This window comes from Cibotium barometz, chromosome 16 (assembly GCF_041138505.1).
Source record: "Cibotium barometz isolate CiBa-2024 chromosome 16, ASM4113850v1, whole genome shotgun sequence".
Taxonomy (NCBI): Eukaryota; Viridiplantae; Streptophyta; class Polypodiopsida; order Cyatheales; family Cibotiaceae; genus Cibotium; species Cibotium barometz.
In genome coordinates this window covers 14,484,494-14,507,064 of record NC_141061.1, presented here as the reverse complement: position 1 = coordinate 14,507,064, position 22,571 = coordinate 14,484,494, and the positions used below count along the sequence as shown (strand labels likewise).

Sequence of the window (22,571 nt, the reverse complement as noted above, 5' to 3'; positions counted from 1 at the left end):
AGCGACAGCTTGGCAGACTACTACTAGAGCTTCATAGTTCTCGAGAGAGACTCCTCCAGACACCCGCTCCCACCAGGGGTGGGAGACAGTCCCAGCTCACAGATTTCTTCCAGAGAGCTATGCCAGTGCCAGTTGATGTACCACGTGGGGTGACCGCACAGAGAGCAGAGGAATTGAGAGCCAGGAGGAGACCTAGACAGATTGGACATAGAGCACCCCGACTCCGTCACCGAGAGATAGCAGCTATCCGAATGAGACACCAGATGGAGACATAGGAGAGGCTAGCTGGCTTTCATTCAGACTCAGGGTACATGTTCATGCCATTCACAGCCTCAGCATCGGCGATGTATGATATCTTATATCCCTCTTATGGCACTGGATGGAGTTAGACATAGATCTGCATAGCATGCTTGTACTACCCCTTCAGCATATAGAGATGCATCTTGCCTTAGCACTCCATCCACATCCCCACCCCCCTTATATTGTTTGTATATGGGCTCCACCGATTCATGATGATTCACAAGTTGTATCGAGACACATGCACACTTTTTCTTTTGTTTCTTTTCTTCCGATGACCAGAAGAACACAGTTGTATTATTTTTTGTCTCATAGGCCGACTTTGGCCTCTCGTAGACGTTAATATATCTTTCTTTCTTTCTTTCTTTCTCGACCACAAGAGGACGCCCCACCGGCCATGGATGACATAACCCACAGCCTCATCGAGCCACACATTCTTGAGTGCCCGACCCCCCGCCAAACCCCACTCTGGCGTGACTCTAGACCGGGCCACGACACTACAGTGAGCCCGACGCCCGAGACTCCTTGGACCTCGCCAGCCACACAGATAGCAGCCCCAGTTTGAGGACATCTTGGAGAGGCACAGAGCCACCTCCCATGCCCGGTGGATCTGTAGAGCCTTCTACAGGCTAACCCCCTCCCCCTACCAGGGGGTTAGCTCCTTAGGTTGCACGATGATGATGGTCCCACTTTGTATCATATGGCTCGGATTTGATATTCCATTCTCATAGCTCTAGTCTTTGTTTTCTTTTGTACCATGATGAGATTACATGGACACTATTGTATCACTTTTGACATCAGCCCCAACTTGAGGAATCTTGGAGAGGCACAGAGCCACCTCCCACGCTCGGTAGATCTGTAGAGCCTTCTATAGGCTAACCACCCTCCCCCTACCACGGGGTTAGCTCCTGGACCAGCATTTGAGAATGGGCCTGTTTTCTTTTGTAGATGTTTCTTTTTGCATGTTTTTGGCATCCAGCTTTTCACGGCTCATATGTACTCATTCTTAGTGAACCTTTGGGACTTTTATAGATACATAATACAATCTTTCTTAACCCGCACCCACCCCCCCCTCCCCCCAAAAAATAAATAAATAAATAAGTAAAATAAAAATAAAATAAAAAACTAAAACGAAAAAGAAAGCTGACTTTCTGCTTTCTTGTTATCTTTTAGAATACCTTATTTTGATCTTTAGATTTAGAAGAGGAAAGGGAATACAGATTCTTTAAGAATGCTAATGTGTGTTTAGTTGTTGAGGAGTGGGTTGTTTTGCTGTGGTAATTCTGTAAATGCATTTAGGGAGTTGAAAAGTATTACAATATTCTGTGTCTGTTTACAGATTGTTGCTATAAGAGACATCATTCGGCCACCTGATAGAGCACATTTCAATGACGTGTACATTGTCTATGAGCTCATGGACACTGATTTACACCAAATTATTCGATCAAATCAACCCCTGACAGAAGACCATTGTCAAGTATGTATATTAATGTTGTTTTGCACTTGTTCTTGTAAACTTTCTCTCACTTACCCAACCATAGGCTCTACAACTCTGGACCACCCCCAAAGCATTGGAGAGTATGAATACACCTGAGTATGAGGCCTCCAAACAATGTTCTTTGTAAAATCTAGGCAGACCAGAGCGTCTGCTGCTTTCATGAGGTCAATCTTGAGAGATTTAGGTTTAGCAGAAAAGTGATTCATACTGTATTTTAATGTTTCTTGATCTTTATTTCTGTTGATCTTGGTATTTGCAATACTTAACTCTGTTTAGATTTTTTTGAGCAAATGTTTCACTGTTTGTGATTGAGTTGTCAGCACCTTGCTGAGTTGAGCCTCTGTTGTGGCTGATGCTGCCCCTAACCTACCTGGAAACGTTAGATTCTAGCACTTAGCTTCATACGTTTTTAGTTGTAAATTTATCCCCAATAATTAGTACAAATGTATTGATGCTGATGTGGCACTTTAAAAAACTTCAATCTGGAGAAGAAAGGGGTTTGCATTCAGCCATTCTAATTGCTTGTAGCACCTCCTTGCAACAGCATTGTGGAGAAATGAAGGGGACAACAATCCTCCCCGGTCTTCAACACCTCCAAGAGTTAGTGTCACATGCATCCCGCACTTGGATGCCACGTGGACATATCTGTACAGTAGGTGTAGGACCTGGAGTGGAAACTGGTCCCTTGTGAGCCCCAATCTGGGAGGAGTTAGCTAGGGTTCCACTCTAAGCGTCCAGGGTCAGGTGTACAAGTCCCGTACATGGTCTTGGTCAGGTGTTTAAAGTCCCGCACATGAAGCGGTGCCAGTTCGTAGTGTGAGTCACCCTTTGGAATGATGACGGATGTTCCAGGTGTTTGGTTTGTAGCCAGATACCATGCATCTGAGATTTAGAGCATGTAGTTGCATGTAGAAGAAGGGGCAGCCCTTTGGGCTACCCGAGAAGAGGGTTTGGTACCGTTGCCTACCAAGGGGGTAACCCTTGTGGGCCACCCAAGGGGCCATGGAGGCCCATGGCCGATGCCCAACAGCCATGATGGCTGGGCATGCTGTTGGCCAGGCCTAGAGGGGCCTGCCACCTGGGCAGCAAGGCATCCAGCCAGTCGGTCAGCCATGAGCAGCCAGCCTGGTAGGCGGCCAGCCTCAAAGGCAGGCTGACAGCATTGCAAAGAGGCAGCCCACAGCAAGGTGTGAAAGGCGCTTATTAAAAGGCACAGTATTCAGGTCGTGGAAGACAATTAAAACAGGCCAACCCCTGTTTGCTACCACCGACCAGCATCTTATTAGCCTATAAAAGCATGGGCAAGAAAGTCATTTGAGCATCTTACAATTCACAAAGTGCTGAAGCGTTCCAATGGCTAGGACAGCCAAAGGGAATCCTAAAGCAAAGGTGAAGGTTGAAGGTCAAGAGTCAAATTATTTACAGAATATGTACAGATTTGTGTTGTTTTCTCATCATTCTAATAAAGCAAATACACCATCTATGGTGGGGCCCCTACAGAGGGAATTCAGGACCCAATACTGTGTCGACTCACTCTCTATCTTTCTCTCTCTCTCTTTTTGCACATATCTATCTATCTTGTGCGTTATCTTCCTCACGAAAGATTGCTGAATTCTGTCCATTGAAGAACCGATTCTATTTATCAAGCTTCCGCATGTTACATTGGTATCAGAGTCTGCTTCTTCAAATGGGAAGATTCAGCTAGAAAACCAGAGTTTTTTTTTGCTTGTGTGATTGGTTTCTAGACTCTGGAGGACCACCCCTTTCGATGTGACTCCTGTCCTTTGGCCTATGGAAAGTCTCCCACACACAGTGTGGATGGTTTTGTTGCAGTCTGGAAAGAACGTGACTATTCGCACTATGGCGAACTTTGACGAAGAGAGAGAACAAAGAAATGCGGAACAAGGAGCATCAGGCAATCGTTCGGGGACGGCAAACATGAGTGTGCACGAGATGTTCTAGACTATGATGTGAGCACTCGTAAACCAGAATACCAAGTTGGAAGAGCAAAAGGTGCAGATCTTGTTCCTGGGAGGAAAGAACCCATGCTCTAGTCTTTTCTTCTCCATCTACTCCTCTCTCCCTCTCTTTCCCAAAACCCGATAGCAGATCCTCTTTCGGGTAACCCACCTTGAGTGAGGATTACTACCGCAACTGTTCGGCACTCGAGTTGCAGAGGTGAGCATTGGAGATTTGATTGATGGAAGACTGTGAGGCAACATCCCGTGCTGCCACACAAAAAAACGCCAAACAACGCGTGGAGCACGAAAGATTTTTTGCGGCTTTAGATGCAAGAGTGACACCCGCTTCTTCCTCAAGTCATCCTCCTGAGAAAATGAACTTCTGTAAGTACAACGGTAAACTCGAACCCCATGACCCTTTATTCTTGGTTGCATCAATCCGAAACGTATTTTGTATTTAGAGACCGAGGCTATCCCATTGTTACATGCATTGAGCTTGATCGTGATAACGCACAATAGGGCCTTCTTTATACCTGTATGTGGTGAGAATCTTTAGCATCAACTTTAGAGAGAAGAGAGACAAGAGAATGAGAATATTGAAGACGACAGAGTATTGGGTCCCAATACCCACTGAAGCCCCCCCCCCCCCCCCCCCCCCCCCCCCCCCCCCCCCCCTCTTTCCCTGCAAGCAGGAGTATTTGCTTATATTATTCTTTGAAGAAATGCTGTACGATGCTGAGTACAAATGATATGAATGCCTAACGCAAGGACGAGGAAGACCGTACGTTGGCTGAGCATCTAGTTATCCCGAGGCTTGCTGAAGACTCTCCTTGGCCACTAATGGAAGTCCAGATAGCTGTAGGACTGCACATATGCTGGCTGAATGTGAAGAGTATCTTTCTTCTTAGCGTGGAGTGTTTGGATGCTGCAAACTGAGGTACTGTGCTCAATATACTTGAATGAATTTATGTGGGATGAGGTTATGCTTTTATACCTCTTCAGGACTGTAGTCGGCTGCCCATAGGAGGCTGTCGGTTGAGGCAAAAAGACCCACGATTGGTTAAATGAACAGTCAGCTGTTGAAAAAGACCCTCACGACTGATTAATACCAATCGGTAGCATTAAATGCTGGTCGGGTGCTGTATTTCATGTCGGCTGCCCATTAAATGCTGGTCGGGCTGTAGCAATACTTTTCGGTTGCTGGCCGACTATATGGCAAAGGCTTTGGATGCCTTTGCAAGGCTAGCCCACAAGTTTGGGCTGGCCCTCCTTCTATGTGAATGAACCTAAAATGCCTACATGCATCTAATGCTAAGGTTGACCACTACATGCTTCTGAATGATGCTTTCTCCAAGTGGGTTAAGAGGACTGTATCTGTTTGACCTCTAAAGCACAGAGACTGACCTAGGTAGCTCGTGCCTGACTATCCTTGGACTGAGGGCTCACAATGGGTCACGGTGTACGACAAATAATCCTAGAAAAGGTTCTACTTCTGTACAAATATTGCACTGATGATCATGCCAGTGTGTCATTGTGTACCCCAGTGCAGGGTGCACGTGACATTCCCTCCTGCTTAACTTGGCGGCAGGTTCTTGGCTTCCAAGTAGTCCGCCAACAACTGGGGGTACTCCTGAAAGAACTCTGCATCTCCCATACACCTGGTGGGTATTTACCGCGGTAGATGGCTGTTCTTAGCCTATAGAACCAGTTGACCAACTCCCATGCACCAGAAAAGCAACAAATCTTGAGTTCCCCTCAACAATAGAGCTCCTCCGCCAATAATAGATGAAACGTGTGCTTTTCAGGTCCAGAAGGAAGCACCTACTTGAAGATGGCCGAAATATTGTCCAGAGCCCGTCTTTTGGTTGCCACGTGTATTAAATAAGTCTTGCCTAGTGTATACTACTTACAAGTTGTCCGGTCACTTATAAGTGTGTGTGAACCTGCACCCATATATATTAATGTGTGAAATCATAAGGCTTTAAATTGAGTTTTTAGGGACACTTACCACCTACAAAACACATGTAGACCACCTGTTAGTCCCAAACAAGTGTGCACATACACGTCCACAGGGTGCCCAGGTGTTCCCGGCCCTATGGACAACGCAGGCAGAAATCTCAGGCATTGTCCATGCAAACAAAACAAGGAATCCAAAGGTAAAATCAAAGTCATGCACACATTAGTGCAGTTAGACTGGAAGAAACACCCATATGCACAGTTGTATCAGATAAAATGTTCTAGGCTCATGATTCTTCCGGAACCTTGCCAGAACATAAATACAGAAGATCTCGAGGATAGCTAGTCCTAGGGAATCACATCATGTCAAGCTCCATGAGCCATACATGTACACCATGTCAGGCTCCATGAGCCATACATGTACTGTCATGTTAGGCTCCATATGCCATACAAACACGCCATGTCAGGCTCCACTAGCCATACATGTATGTCATGTCAGGCTCCATATGCCACACATGAACACTAGAAAGCAAAAGGTGTGAGGAATTTTGTGACACCAGGGGTAAACCTGTCCACATCTAAGTGATAAGGAACCAAGGTACAACTCATCTTGGTAGCCAACTGCGGAGAGATGGCACCCTTAGAATTGCCCATGTCAAAGAGGACAATGAACTGTTGTCCCCGTGTAGTGCCATAGGCATGGATGAGAGCCTGTCTTGCCCTCAACCTCACCCTCCTGCTTATCATCAAATACCACTGGTGGCACTGAATTCAAAGAGGGTAAAAGCTGAATGGCATTTGAGGCTGATGGAGGAGGTGTGGATGATGATGCTACGATTGCTACTATGAAAGTGGATACCTTAGCAAACTTTTCAGCTTGGGACTTAGTGCAATCTTTCTTTCTGTGTTCCACAATGTGACAGAAGAAACAACGGTTCTCTACCCTGTACTGTGTCAGTTCATTTGGTTGGAGATAACCTCCAGTGATGCCCTCCTTAGCTTTTTCCTCAGGAGTCTTCTTGGGCGTAGAATCTTTCTTGACCCGAAGAATTTTTATTTTGGTCCTTTTGGTCGTTGCTATTCTGAGTCCCCTTACCCTGGGTAGATGACTGTTATTGGGGCTTTGGGATAGACTATACCTGCTTGGGCTTACCTCCGTTCAGCATCAGCTCTTGATTCTGAGTGAGGGTCAGTGCCCGTGCATAAGTTTGAGGCTCAAAATTCCTCATTGGGTACCTAATGGATGGTAGTGTCTAAACCTCGAATAAACTGCTTGAGCTTATCTTCTTCTGATATGCCCAACTGCTGGGCCATTGTAATGACCTTGTTTGAATAGGTCAAAATAAGGGAACCACCTTGAGTGAGTTTGTAAAATTCATCCTCAAGATTGGTCATGTACTGTGGTGGAAGAAAATGGGCTTTAAGGTCAGCCACCAAGGTGTTCCAATGAAAATGGAATTTGCGTGTGATGGGGTCTGTGTGAAGTTGTGACCAAAGCTGCTTCGTGCTATATGGATGGGAGCCTGTTGGTGCCACCCATGTATGGCCAGGATGGCGTCTTACCTATGGGATTGTCACTCCATAGGAAGACCATGACATACATTCATATTTCTGTCGCACCAGTTTTGTGCCCGATAGGAACTTTTTGTACAAGTTTCATGAAAGGGAGATTTCGTCCATTACATGTGCACATGCATTTATGACTGCATGCATAAACTTATTTTCGCATGATTTGTTTGTGTGTGTTTGCCTGCTATGTCGTGCCAGTACACTGGACGGAGACGCTCCCAATGTACCGTGTGTGTGCTGTTTGTTGACTCGTTGGTGTGTCGTATGAACAGGTGGTAAGTATTGTCATTTTGTCCCTTTTAAAATGTAAAATCCATAAACTATGGTTAACTTTAATGTTTATAAGCTAATGTGTTCACACACATTTTAAAAGAGGGACTGGACATTTTCTTTGGACGGTGCCCATAAGTATTAAATATGTATTAAGGCTTTATAACCTTTAAACTAAAGCTCGTTGAAGCTCTCGCCCCCCCCCCCCCCCCTCCCCCCTGCTCGAGCCTGCAAGAAGATTTTGCAGGCAAAGGAGCAGAGCTGAAATTTCTGCATGAAGATCTACATGTACAAAGTGAGGTGACTACAATTCAAATCACTAGATTAGACCTTATTGGTACGGGACTTAATGATATGAAGCACATATATGCAGATTTCGAGGAATTCAGTACTACAGAGTGCAAATATGCATTAGACGCTAGAGGACCATGTCACTTTTTGATACAAGATGGTTGGCTTTTCTACAAAATCCGCCGTTGTGTCATGAAGTCATTCAAGGCAGCTCTTCTCCATGACGCCCATGATGCCATCACCGGTGGTCACAGGGGCATGAATTCGACTTTGGAGAAGATAGAAAGGCAATACTATGACCAAGAGGTCCTGGGTTCAAAACCCCCCTGGATGCTTCTTGGCGGCATCGCTTACGGGTGGAGAACTAAGCGCCTACGGCGGTGGAAAATCAGTAAGTATGGGAGGATCTTGGGACTAAGGCCAGTTGAAAAATAAGAAGAAAAAAAAAGAGAAAAAAAGAAAGGCAATACTATTGGCCAAAGATGAGGCGAGACGTGTTAACCTATGTGCAACATTGTCCTATTAGTTAGAAAGTGAAAGCGTCTCCTAGGAAGAAAGCAGGGTTGCTTCAACCACTGCCTATTCTTGAGGGATCTTTCCAAGACATATCTATGGATTTTGTGACAAATTTTCCTCCCAGTTCGGGTAAGTGTAACATGCAATGTTTGACTATTGTTGATAGATTTAGCAAATTTATTATGCTTATTCCATGTAGGGCCAATGTGACCGCCGAGGACGTTGCCCACTTGCTCACTCGGCATTGGTATTTGATTGGTGGGATTCCTAGGACCATAGTGTTCGACTGTGATGCCAAGTTTACAAACCATTTCTGGAGGGCATTGTTTGATAACTTTGGTACTAAATTGAACTTTTCCAATGCCTTTCACCCCCGCAGACAGACAACCAGATAGAAATTTACAGCCATTTGGTCTTTGACATGTTGAAATGTTATGTCTACGATCAACAAGGTAAGTGGGAATCTTATTTGCTTTAGTTCAAGCAGTCTTGAATGATTCGTTTTCTTCAGCTATTGGTAGGACTCCTTATGAGTAGCGTTTGGAAGAGCATTCTAGTCACTATTGACTAGAACCTTGTTTGCAGTCCTTGAAGCGAACATTTTTTTTTTTTTGTGGGAAAAAGGTCCTTCTATTAGTTAATGAAAGACAACCACAAAGGGCTATATACAACCACGAAGGGCTAGATACAAACTCGCCTCATATAAGGGCGGGAATCAAATGATCATAAGGGGAAGAGACACTTCTCCGGCTGGCCGCTCTGTGAGGAGAAGGCTTTCTCATATAGGGGGAGGGGAGGGGGAACAACCACACAGGTGGTCGGTAATGCCAAGTGGGGCACCACCTCTATTTGTGAGAAATGGTCAAGGCCTCCAGAGCCTCCAGAAAGCTTCCCGCTGCTTCCGCATGCGGTTAGAATCTCCCTGTAACTTTCCCCACTGACCGCAGAGGGTGTGAATGATGTCGAGCCAAGTGCTCCTAATGGACTTAGCAGGTGGAGTGTGGGTACTCTCAATGGCCTCGGTGCATCTAGTGCGCCAATGTGCCAGGCTACGATGCTACTGCAAATCTCCCATCTCAGGCATGAGCTTGGTTGCCACTAGTCAGTAGATGGGGCTGTGACCGGTACTGCCGAAATACGATGGTGAGAGACCTGAAGGGCTAGCCCTCCCCCATCCTCCTCATAAGCCCTGACCACTCCAGCCTCTGTAGCCCAAGCGACAGTGCCCCATGTAATGATCTAGGTCAAGGCCTTGTCCATAATGAAGATGCGGAGAATCCGCTCCCAAATTTACTGAGCCTTCGCTGAGACTCCTGAGGGTGGCCACACCACGGACAAGCTGCTGGCCGACCTCCAACTGCCAGTCAAGTACCGACCGCCAAGCTCCTTTGTGCCATTAGCCAAAGAAAGAGGGTGATCTTTCTAGGCCGAAAATTTTCCCAAAGCCTCTTCCAGAAATTTGAAAGGAAACTTTGTGAGAGGCCCTATGGCTTCCAACATGCTGTTGCTGCCGGGGTGCCATCAATCTCTGGCATCTGGATGCTGCAACCTAGCCACGTTGTATATGCAAAGAAGGGGGCATCCAGAGTCTCCTCTCGATCCGCGGGGTCATGCCAAGGCCACTCTCGCAGGTCCCACTGTAGGCACGTGAGAGGTCGGCACTCCCATATCCATAACCGCCAGAATCTCTCCCTGGCCACCTTGGCCGGTGGTGGGTCTATGTGCCACTCCCGTGCCCGAAAACCAATCACCCTCACCCTCTGCAGGGTGTAGCCACCACTGAAATCCTCTAAGGGAAGCTCAAATCTCTCTAGTCTGCCATGGGATCCAATAGAAAAAAGGGAGCAGACCACAACCCTCATCTGCACCGTGGACCGCCACGAGAATATCATGTTTGGTAAACACACCTAGCCACCTTGGGGGAGTCGGGTTTGGGATAGGGGTCAGCCACTCCTAAGGGATACCCGAGTCTATGTCAATGCTAAGCCTGTCTCTACCTCGGACCCCTGCTAGGCCTCTCTCCTGCAACTCCGAGGGTAATTGCCTGTGTGCGATCCAATCTCCAAGGGACCTGGTTGGTCCTATGCTCAAGGCGCCCCATGATACATGAGGTCAACCCCCAACATGTGGCCACTGGGTAAACTGGTCAAGGGTTCCAGACCAAAGGGTGCCGAAGCCGCTCCTCTGAGGCTGCCGGAGCTATGTGCCTAAGGGCAAGCCTGAGGTGATCCCAAGGTCAAAGTAAGCTGGCTGCAAATCTGTTCTAAAGTTAGGTTAAAACCGTGGGCCCGCATCTCTGTGAAAATCCATTTGGTACTCTACGGCCAAGGGTCCCCTAGACTCGGGGTGCGGGCTGAAATCTGGGCCAAGAGGAAATCCTTCCAGGGCTCACCATCGGGAAGGAGTCCTCTAACGATCACCTTGCCCAGCAGGGCACGGCTCAGAATAGCGGGGTCAATGAGGCCTAGCCCCCCTCTACGACGTGGCTGAATGATCACTCTCTATGCCACCTTGGCCCTTGCTGGCCTCCCATCACTGCTAGTCCATAGGAAGTTTTTGATCAACCGCTATACCTAGCCAATACATGCCCGAGAGAAGGCCGAGCATGAAGTGATGTACCACATGGTAGCAAGAAGAACCTGGTTAGCCACCACCACTCTACCTGCTAGGGAGAGCCTCGTATAACTCCAGTATAAAAGTTTCTTCCGAATACTCAGAAGAAGAGGGCGAGCTGTTGCTCCAATGCCAACCTGGCAACCAAGATAGCGAAGTGGAGTGCCCCTCGGGATCCACTAGAAAGCCTCAATTGGGCGCCAATTGTCACCATTTGGAAACCCAGTTGGTCCACCCGTGCTTTCTCATCATGTATGTACATTGGACTGGTGTCCATGGCAGTTGTATATGCCGGGATTGATGCCACTCATGTGATACTGTGGACTTGGCTTTCCGTTGGGACTTGTGCCTCTGTGTACATGCCCGACTGGTGGATTGGTGTTCCATTGGGTCTGGTACTTCGTTTACTTGCCTAGAGCATGTCTATTTTGGTATAGTGTCATGAACGGGGATTGCCCATACCAATGCTACATTGCATAGCATCTTTATGTGCTTGCTTGCAATTGAAATTGCATGCTGTTTTCAAGCTTGCTTGACCAATGTGTAGTTCCGGGTAAGGGGACGCCCGCCTGTGAACCGTGCGTGTGAAACTGTCTGCTGACATGGTTATGTGGCATGTGACAGGTGGTAAGTATTGGTTATAAACCTAGCCTTAAGAGTTAACATTAATTTATAAGTGAGTGTGTACACACTTCATTAAGTTTTGGGCGACCAAAACTCACTTATAAATTAGGACTAGCCTAGTGTTCACACACACTGATGTCCCGAGGTGGACAAAACCCAATGTCCACACCGCCCAGACCTTATCCCCTTTGTACAAAGGGAGTAACCAGCCATGTGTTCACTCTAGCTTGCTCCACAAAGCACCTGCCTGCCACCTACACTGGACAACTCACCACCTCACTACTCTCTCTAGAGATTGGCGTCTCCTTCATGAGGGCATTTGGGCTGTATTTTCTGCACTTTTTTCTTCCCTACTCCATATCCAAGCTTGCTAAGGTGTTTCCCAAGCTTCCAAGAGTGTTTTCGGGTGCTAATCACTCTCCTACACACTCCCAATGATTGAAATTAAGCAAAACAGCTCTCTTTATTGCGGTTTTCTGGTCTTTTTGCTGAAAACCCTAATTTCAGCTCTTCTTTCTCAAGTTAAACCATAGGGGAAGCTTTCCTAGGGTTCCCTTCTTGAAGACTTTTGTCGCGAAGAAATGCGACAAATCGAAGATCTCATCACTCCAAGGACTTTCATCGCGAAGACTTCCGCTATCATCGACTCTACTTGCAATTGGTAAGCTTTTATGCTTAAATACGGAAGCAAATAGCAAGAGGGAGGAACCGGATTACAAGATCACATACCCTGTGTAGTGTTCTCTTGTCTTACGTGCTCTCTTGCAAATTGTTGCTATCATGTGTTGGTGGAACAATAGAGAGTAGATGGTAGGGAACATGGGCACTTGAGAGGGTAGTGTGAGTTGCAAGTTTACATCGACAACCATTTGTTTGCAATACTGTATTCATATGCATTGGTATGGAAATCTAGTCAGAAATGCCCATGACACTATGTACTTGATTCTCCCAAGATCAATAAACTTTATTTGAGGGAGGGGCCGGCCATTCCGGCTCATTGTGTGTCTCTTGTCAATTCAGCAAATTGCACAAGAAGAAGAATTGAATCTCTACCGCCGCGAAGATCCATTGGTACATGACCGTTTGAAAGCCAAGAAAGCTGAATCTTATATGGATTATGCAATGGCAATGATTGCTCAAGAGTTGCACATGCAACCGAGGGATGCAGCACGTGCATACTTGGCTCGTACTGAGGATGCCTATGCAAAAAAGGCAACCATCCGACATGTCTTGGAATCCCCATAGGTGTCCGAACAAGAACTTATGTCTAAGAGGATGAATCTCCATGCTGTGGGAGAGGGACAATCAGTGACTTCACGCCATGCAGAAATACCTTATGTAGCCCGTGAAGGACACAATGTTTATGGCAGTGGTAAAAATGTATGTCATATGCCATTACCGGTTGAAAATGTGCATGCACAACACATGCAACATGGGTTGCAATTTTCTGTTGGTGCAGGTATTCCGTATCTCTCATGTCACTCATGCCTTCGAGTGTGCTCGTGATGAGGGAGAAGCTATGGCTGAAAATGTACCAATGCATGTTGAGGGGCCAGCCATGCCTCATGCTTACAGGGCACATGTATCTATGCCTTATGTATCACCTTTTGCTCCTAAAATGATGCCAGTCATAGGGGCTGTCCCAATGGACAAACATGGGGGAAAACATGTTGAGATGCAGGCACATGCATCAATGTCTCGTGACTTCAAAGCCGGAGACAAATCTGTGAAGTTTGACGTATATCATGCATGGGGAATATGATGTATCAAAGGCACTTGCTTTTATTGCCCAGTTTGATTTGCTTTCAGTGATGAGGATTTCACTCAGAAATCCATGATCCGGTATGTAAGCATGTTCATGAAAGGCACTGCTGCCCATTGGTGGCTCACACAGAAGCTCTTACCTAATCCTGTTAGATCATGGGAAGAGTTCAAGGATAGGTTCTATGCTCAATTCTTGCCTCCCAATGCATTGAATGAGATAACAATGAAGTGGGATTGGGTGAAGCAAAATGAGAGGAAAACAGTGAATGCATATGTACAAAAGTTTTGGAAAGTACTTTTGGAGGTGTCTCCATTTATGCATGTCACCGAGGCGGAAAGGAAGAGAAGGTTTCAATCGAGATTGCAACATCTGTACAAAGCGGGACTACAAATGTATCCTGATCACACCTTACACCAACTAATCGCAGCCGCCACTGCCACCGAGCAATTGGAACTCAAATTGAGTCGATCCAATAAGGCTAAACCCTCATTACAAGGCAAAGAGAGGGTTGTCCAAAACTTGCAAAATAATGGACAGCCACCTAAAAAGGACCGAAACCAAGATAAAAATGGTCCAAAGCAAGAATCATCCCTTCAAAGTGAGAGACTATGGTCTCACTCCGGAGCAGAAAAAGCAATATATGAGTGAGGGAAAATTCTTTACTTGTGGTAGCACCGAGCATATTGCAAAGGCATGCCCAAACAAGAAGAAGCGTGATAATGCAAATGCATCAAAGCCTAATGTGCATATGGTTCCGGATGTGCAAGGCAACACTTCACATGATAGCAAAGACAAGGTTGTATGTAAAGCTTGGGGACAGCTTAAGGATCAGCCCCCTTTGTTCATGTTTGATGATTGTGCAACTGAGAACTTTATATCTACATAGATGGTAGCTGCTTTGGGTATTGAAGTGGAGGACATGGGTCCTCAAATTGAAGCAGGGGCTGCCTTTGTTGGTAGAGAAGTGCAGGTTATACCTATTATTGGCAAGTTGTGCATACACATTCAAGTCTATGTGGATCATGAGGATTTTCTTGTGGCGCCTTTGTGAATGGCTGTGATGTATTGCTTGGAAAGCCTTGGCATACACGTATTGATCCGTGCAAGGCTTACAAGACCAACAGAATCACCTTCATGCATAAAGTCCGAGAGCATGTAATTGATGTTGGTGAAGAGGATGATACCATTCCCCTTGTATCTCATGTACAAATTAAGAAAGTAATGAAAAAGAGTGTTTTTGCGTACTTGATTTTTGTACGGGATCATGTTGAGGAAAATAATGTACATGTAAACACTCTTAATAATGATAGGTTGAAATTCTTGCAAGAGTACAATGATTGTTTTGCCGATGAGCTACCAAATGAGTTGCCACCAGTACGACCGGAAGATCATCGCATTGATCTTGTGCCGGGTAGCTCACCACCTAATAGGCCAGCCTATCGTGTAAGTGGATCCCAAAAAGAAGAGATCATGAAGCAGGTGAATGAGTTTTTTGAGAAGGGTTTGGTTCAACCAAGCTCTTCTCCATATTGTTCACCCGTCCTCTTGGTTCAAAAGAAGGATGGATCCTTTCGTATGTGTCTTGATTATAGAGGTTTGAATAAGCTTATCATTAAGAATTGGTTTCCGGTTCCACGCATAGACGACATTCTTGACAAGTTGGATGGATCAGCATGCTTTAGCAGAATAAGCTTATCATTAAGAATTGGTTTCCGGTTCCACGCATAGACGACATTCTTGACAAGTTGGATGGATCAGCATGCTTTAGCAGAATTGATCTCAAGAGCGGGTGTTATCAAGTACGTGTAGTGCCTGAGGATGTACATAAAGCTGCTTTCAGGACAGCATTTGGGCTTTATGAGTATCTTGTTATGCCTTTTGGTCTTACGAATGCCCCGGCTACATTCAATGGAATGATGGATCACATATTCCGTGGGTACAGGAAATTTACAGGTGTCTTCTTTGATGACATCCTAGTCTTCTCGAAGACCGAAGAAGAGCACAAAGCTCATTTGGCTATTGTTTTTGAAGAACTCCGTAAGCATAAACTCTTCATAAATGCAAAGAAGAGTGAGTTCTTCTTATCAGAGATACATTATCTTAGGCATATTGTGTCCAAAGATGGAGTGCGGATGGATCTTGCAAAGATTGATGCAATTCACAATTGGCCCTATAGAGGGTATTCGAGACCCAATACTGTGTCGGACTCACTCTCTCTCTCTCTCTCTCTTTTTTTCTGCACATATCTATCTATCTATCTTGTGTGTTATCTTCGTCACGAAAGATTGCTGAATTCTGTTGATGGAAGAACCGATTCTATTCATCAAGCTTCCACATTTTATAGTCAATAGCAACAAATTGGTCCTTTTTCAAAGCATCTAGGCACAAGGGGGAGTCCACCAATGAAGACACCAACAACCGGCGTCAGCAGGACTAGTTTGTATGATGTACATGTGGTACAATAGGGGGAGCAGGGTAGTTGACACGATCTTGGTACGAGGACAACAATCCTTCCCAGTCTTCAACATCTCCAAGAGTCAGTAGTAGCAAATTGGCCCTTCTTCAAAGCATCTAGGCATAAGGGGGAGTCCACCAATGAAGACACCAACAACAAGCGCCAATAGCAAGTAGGATTGGTCTGTATGTTGTATAGTAGGGAGTAGCGCCGTTGAGGAGATCTTGGTACGAGGAGAAATCTCTTACCACTCACCTACCTTTCAAGCTAGAATTGAACAACCATGTGCAAATAAATTAATCATGGCAAAAGCATATGAAAGCCCATAAAAGCATGAAGAAAATAACACAAGACAAAGCGTTGTGTGTGAAATCCTTCGCTTCTCTCCTCCGCCCCCCCTACCACCCGCCAGATGTGCGTGGCTTCACTTTCCACACATGGGTATTTTTTATATTTCTTCCAAAATAGCCCAAGGAGCCATAATTATTTTTCTTTAAAAGATTGGGCTTGTCTTTTACAAAAATAACCATAAGTCTTGCACCTAAGCTTGCAACCATAAATAATTACACTCACATGTGCATTACACACCCCTACTATACAAAATGGGTGGTGGATATAATAACAAAAATGGCGGCACATGGCCAAATAAATGAAGTAACTCCGCAATGATAAATATGTGCTATGCACAACCTTGCATCCATATGACATCCTAATCGGCTCCATCGTAGTGCTTATCACCTAACCATGTTAGTTATATACAATCAATTGGACTCACAATCAATCCCAACATGACAATATATGATAGGCACAAATATAAACACCAATAACACTAGCTTAGTATAAACACAAAATTACCTGTAATACTAATAACACTAGCATGGCCCTAAATGTATATACACCAATAACACTAGCCTATTAGTGTTTAATATGAAATTACCCATGATACCAACTACGAGCATGGGGCAATGGTATTCCAGGCATTCCCAATCTACCATAGAAGGATAGCTAACATCCCTCTTACTTGAGTGGGCAATTATCCTCACTTGTTTGCTTATATGAGAGGATACGGTCTAGACAAGTGTGAAAATATCGCTTAGGCATCCACCAAGCATCATCGTAGGACTGCTCTTGAAGGTGAAAAGATACTTGGTGTATGTGTTTCTTGTCTGTTCGGTAGTGTGTTGATGATCAATGATTATGTCAAGTTCAAGCATTTCCTCTCGATCAACAATTAGAGGTGGCTCTTCATAAGTAGCATGTGAAGAAAGTGGAGCTCTCAATGGTTTCAACAAACTAATGTTGAAAGAACTATGAATGTACCAGTGTGCAAAGTCATTAATCTTTTTGGTGACCCTAAATGGTCCATAAAACCTTGGTGCCAATTTGACTACTAGATTCTTCTTAACACTCTTTAGACGTCTCTTTTACGGGAACTTCTTTAAAAGTTACGACTTTACGTTTCTTGTTTACTTGTTTAGGGTACGCTTCTTGCGATTTGCATATAACTAGGCATACTTGCTGAAATATGTTCTCGAAATCTGGAGTACACTCATCAACAACCTCTCCTTTATGATAAAGGCGAGAGGTAGGAATGGGAAAAGTCTTCCTATAAATAATCTCAAATGGTGCACAGCTCGTAGTTGAATGAGGTGTATTATTCTCAGCAAATTGAAGAAGGTGAATTTATGTGTCCCAAAGTCTAGGTTGAGATGAACCATAGGCTAAGTAAGTTCATAATCATACTATTAGTAACTTACGTTTATCCATTAGACTTTGGATGAAATGTGGTTGTGAAATCCAACTTAGTGCCTAAGTTCTTAAAGTGTGTAGTCCCAAAATGACTACAAAACTTAGAATCACGATCAGACATAATGACCTGGGTTAAGCCATGATGTACAAAGATTTGCTTGATAAACAAGTGTGTGGCTTGTTGAGATATCAACGTCTTTTTGCATGGAATGAAATAGACTTGTTTACTAAAGCGGCTCACTATAGTCCAAATCATATTATTATGACTTGTAGTAGGGAAGCTTGTAATGAAGTCCATTGATATATACTCCCATGGTTCATTAGGGATAGGTAATGACGTCAATCGGCCTTGGGTCTTGCCTTTGTAGCTCTTGATGACAAGTCATGCATTCGGCAAAAAATCTAGCTACATCCTTTTTCATGTAGAGGATACCCCTCTATGACCCATGTATGGAGGTTGATGCATCTCCTCTAAAACAATGTGTAAATGTTCGTGTGATGCATAATCTTTTGTGGTGGAAGAAAAGATTATTCACCATCAAGAATCCAATTGTTTTCTTTCATTGAGTTTTAAGGCTTTGAAAAATTTGGATCCTGTTGATAGGAATCCCTCATGGCTTCAAAGGGTGAACTTTGTTGATGCTCTGGTCTCCATGTGTCCTCCAGGAGGAGGACAACTGGCGAATGATTTGACAGCGTGGTGCCTGCAAGAATACCAATCAAACCACCTCTTCTATAAGCCCACTCATCCACAAAATCTGTCAATGCTCGAGAGGTTCGGTCCCTACATCCTCTAGTCTGACATGGAGAAGCAAAGGCTTCCTGGTGTGCACCCAAACTCTGGTAAGTGTGATGGATCCTGGTCCCTCAGGGAGAGGATGAGCTCCTCCCAAGCCGTGTACTCACTCCCTGTGATAGTATCCAAGCCTTCTCCCTGCATGTCGTCTGCGTCCTCCAGCATGTTGAAATCTGCACTTGTGCCTGTCTTACCTGGGCCTTGCACTTGGTCTGCCCCGCCACCCTTCTGGGGGCATAAATGTTGAGGAGACCCACACGGTCCTCCTCAACCCTGACTATAATCCACGGCCTCAAGGACGAGAGGGGGCCAGCTGAAAGGGCCGGGGCTGCAGCAATGGCAGAAGGGCAAGGGCGGCTGCTGAAAGGGGGCTATTGACATGACCGATGCATTTATGCCAATGTCAATGTCTGCAACCACTCATGTACCATGTCCAAACATTTACATGTGCATATGCATATGCATAGCTCATTAATGCATGTGCTTGTTCGATGATTAACTAGAGTCTAGAAGTATGCCTTGTTTTCATGTGCTGCTTGTACCGCTGTGGGTGAGTCTTGTAGCGCCGGGGATGCTTGGAACTAGTGGCTACAATATCATTAACACGTGCTTCATGCTGAAGCACCAAAGAGCTTAGTTCTGCAAAAGTGAGAGATGTTCTACTTTGTGTGAAGATTGAAGTGACAATGTGCTTCCAAGGGCTGCCTGGGCAGTCGAGAAGGCACCCCGCATCCTTTCCAGAAGAGTGTGCATACCCATTGTCCTGGTTACGTGGACAGCAGCCAGCAAGTTTTCCGAAGTCGGGTGGCACATAACGATCAGAGGCGGCAACCTTCTCAGCTTCAAACAGATGGTGGCAGCTTTCGAAGGTGCTGGGACTCCTGTTTTTTTTTCTAAGTTGTGAGGGTAGAACTTTATTAACCCTCAAAACGTTAGTCCTAAGGTTATAAACTATTATTAAAATCACTTGTAGGGCTTGTTCATATGCTATCCACAAAAGCCCAAATTTTACCTTATCTAAGCCCCTGTTCCTACTCTAAATGATCCAGCTCACCCAAGTCTCTCTGTGGGGCTGACAACTGAGAGGTGATCACAGTAATGTACCTGACTTTAACAGGTCCTGCATGAAGGTGAGTAGGAGTGCACATAGGTAGATTATGTCATGCATGTGATGGGTTTCCAAGTCCTTGAGGCAATTGGCCTGTGACAAGGATAGGCTGTGAACATGTATGGACAGCAGAGGAAGGGGTTCAATCCGAATGGGCAAGAAGAGCATCAACACAGACAGATTAGGCAGCCTTTGCTACCCTTGGGAGGCCCAAAGCAATCCTGACCAGGCCCTGAGGCCCGGTTTGGGGCTATGCATGTGAAAATCTTATCAGTGTGTTAGCTTCAGTTTGTGTTTGCGCAAGGTCTCTGCATATTGTTTGTTGAATGCTGCACAAGCTGTTGTTAAAGCTAAGGCATGTTTTCTCTTCGCACCGTGTGCAGTATTTCTTATACCAGTTATTACGAGGTCTGAAGTACATCCATTCAGCAAACGTGCTGCACCGAGACTTGAAGCCCAGCAATTTGTTGCTTAATGCAAACTGCGATCTCAAGATATGCGACTTTGGGCTTGCTCGTACAACATCCGAGACCGATTTCATGACCGAGTATGTGGTGACCCGCTGGTATAGAGCGCCCGAGTTATTGCTGAATTGCTCGGAATATACAGCTGCAATCGATGTTTGGTCTGTGGGCTGCATCTTCATGGAGATACTGAATAGGGAGGCCCTATTTCCAGGAAGAGATTATGTCCAGCAACTGAGGCTTATCACAGAGGTATATCAACTTAAGAGTGGTGGTTTGTATGGTTTTGATTCTAAATCTGTGCTTTGTTTACCTTCATTGATCATGCATTGGTGTATTGTATGGCGGTATGGTGTTATGCAGTTAATCGGTTCTCCCAATGATGAGGACCTAGGATTTTTGAGGAGTGACAATGCTCAGAGATACATTAGGCAACTCCCACGATTTGAACGGCAGCCACTTGCTCAAAAATACCCCCACATCAATGCTGAAGCTATAGATCTTATTGACAAGATGCTTGTTTTTGATCCAGCAAAACGCATCACGGGTCTGTGGTATTCTAGGGATAATTGTGTGCTGGTTTGGTATCTTATGGGGGATTTCTGTTTTTTTTTTTGGGGTTGGGGGGGGGGGGGGGGGGGTTGTGGGGGGGAGAGATTTTGTGATAATGAGAGATACATAAGCATGATACATTACTAATGTGCATGCTCGTGTGCTGAGTTTCTCATGGACTCAAAAAGGACCATATAAGGGATGCATAGTGTTTTGATTAAGGGACCATGTAAGGGATGGCGTAGTGTTTTGATTAAGGGACCATGTAAGGATGGCATAGTGTTTTGATTAAGGTACCACACAAGGGACGGCTTAGTGTTTTGATTAAGGACCATATAAGGGATGTATTAGTGTCTTGATAAGGGACCATAATAGGTAGGCTGAGTGTTTGATTACGGACCATGTAAGTGATGGCTGAGTGTTTTGATTAAGGGACCATGTAAGGGATGGCTTAGTGTCTCAATTAAGGACCATACAAGGGATGGCTGAGTGTCTGGAGTAAGGACAGTACGAGGGACGGCTTAGCATTCTTTTCAAGGACCATATAAGGGATGGCTTAGTGTTTTGATGGACCATGTAAGCAATGACTTGATGTTTTGATTCAGGGTGGCTGTGTCTTCATGAAGGAAGATAGAAGCAATGGCCTAGTGCATTGATCAAGGAATGGTTTAGTGATTCGATCAAGGATCAAATAATGGATGACTTCTAGTGTTTTGATCAAGGAACTTGTTAGAATCGCTTAGTGCTTTGATTAAGGACCATATTAGAGATGGCTTAGTGTTCTATATCAAAAAATGTTAATTGTGTTGATGTGTGCCTCTTTTTAACAGTTGAAGCAGCATTGAGTCACCCCTATCTGGCAAGTCTTCATGACATCAACGATGAGCCTGCCTGCAACGAACCTTTTAATTTTGATTTTGAACAACCCTCTTTCACTGAGGAGCACATAAAGGAGCTGATTTGGTTAGAGGCACTCAGCTTCAATCCGGACGATATGATCCAGTGAGGAAGCATTTTGTCGTAGAACTACCACTGCCGTTTGGTGCAGGTTTTATGTATGGTGTGTGCTGTCTCTTGACAGCAAAAGTGAACATTTTCTGAAATCTACTAAGTGGAAATCCCAAATAATATAAGGAAAACATGTAGGAGTGTTGTTAACAGTGGAGGTAATTGCATTGGAACCTTAAATTAATTGTGTTATGTTGTTTTGGATCAAATCCTTGTACATGCTTAATCATCTAGAGTTTTTTGCCTTTAGAGAAGATGCTTAATCTAATCATGTATTTGGCTAAACTCATTCATATACATTGAAATTAGTCAAAGGTTAAAGAACTTGCATGAGCTTATATTGCAAGAATTGAAAGAACTTCATGTAGACAACCCTTCCAAAAACGACCTCTTGGCAAAATAAAGCGATGATAATATTATTAGAACACCTCAATACGAAGCGATGAAGCAAGTAGAGAGCCTCACTAGGTAGTAAGAAACATAAATGTTATTTTCCTTAAAATATGGGATAAACCTTGTTTATCTTTCTTTCTTTTTTTTTGTATTGCGAGGGATATTTTTATTTAGTGAGGAAATGGACAGACCACACATGCCATTTAGGCACGCGGGAGGAGGGGGCAAGTATTGAACCCAAGCCGTGGTAGTGTTTATCTTGAACAAATTAGATGAATTTTTTATTTTCTCGAAACTACCCTTATTTAAGTTCCCTATTGTTCAAGACTAGGTCCATCATTCCAATGATTTTCACGCTAGTGCACCATCTACAATGTTAAGGGTTTTACTTTCAAAGTTTTTTGTTTGGGGGGGGGCCAAAGACATGCCATTGGCCTAATGTTCTAAAGAGATTTCTTTGCGTGACACTCTTGGGTTTGGTCTATCTCTTTTAGAAGTCCCTTGTGCTCTTACTTCAAGATTAGTTGTTGATGCAAAGGCCTCTCTTTGCCTCCAATTTAGGAAAACATTCTTAGGTTTCTTCCCAAAATTTCTCCTGTAGTTTCAATTCTTTTGAGCTTAGCCTTTAATAATATAACAAAAAGCTCGATCTAAAAGCCGATGTATTACTTCAGTTGTTTAATGAT

At 44.7% G+C, this 22,571-nt stretch overlaps 1 protein-coding gene across 3 annotated transcripts in view; it reads left to right on the top strand.

Annotated features, from left to right (window-relative positions):
• The window catches only part of LOC147630408 (mitogen-activated protein kinase 4b), a 98,267-nt gene extending 76,566 nt beyond the window's left edge, over positions 1 to 21,701 (top strand). For 2 of the 3 annotated variants that reach the window (XM_086810274.1, XM_086810275.1), the window contains exons 5-7: positions 1,637 to 1,774; positions 19,852 to 20,479; positions 21,315 to 21,701. In XM_086810274.1, the coding sequence (XP_086666400.1) occupies positions 1,637 to 1,774; positions 19,852 to 20,479; positions 21,315 to 21,490 (942 nt within the window). In that variant the 3' untranslated portion in view covers positions 21,491 to 21,701. The remainder of the gene's footprint in view (positions 1 to 1,636; positions 1,775 to 19,851; positions 20,480 to 21,314) is intronic. The other variant, XM_086810276.1, reaches the window with a different exon arrangement.
• The last annotated feature ends 870 nt before the right edge of the window (positions 21,702 to 22,571 follow it).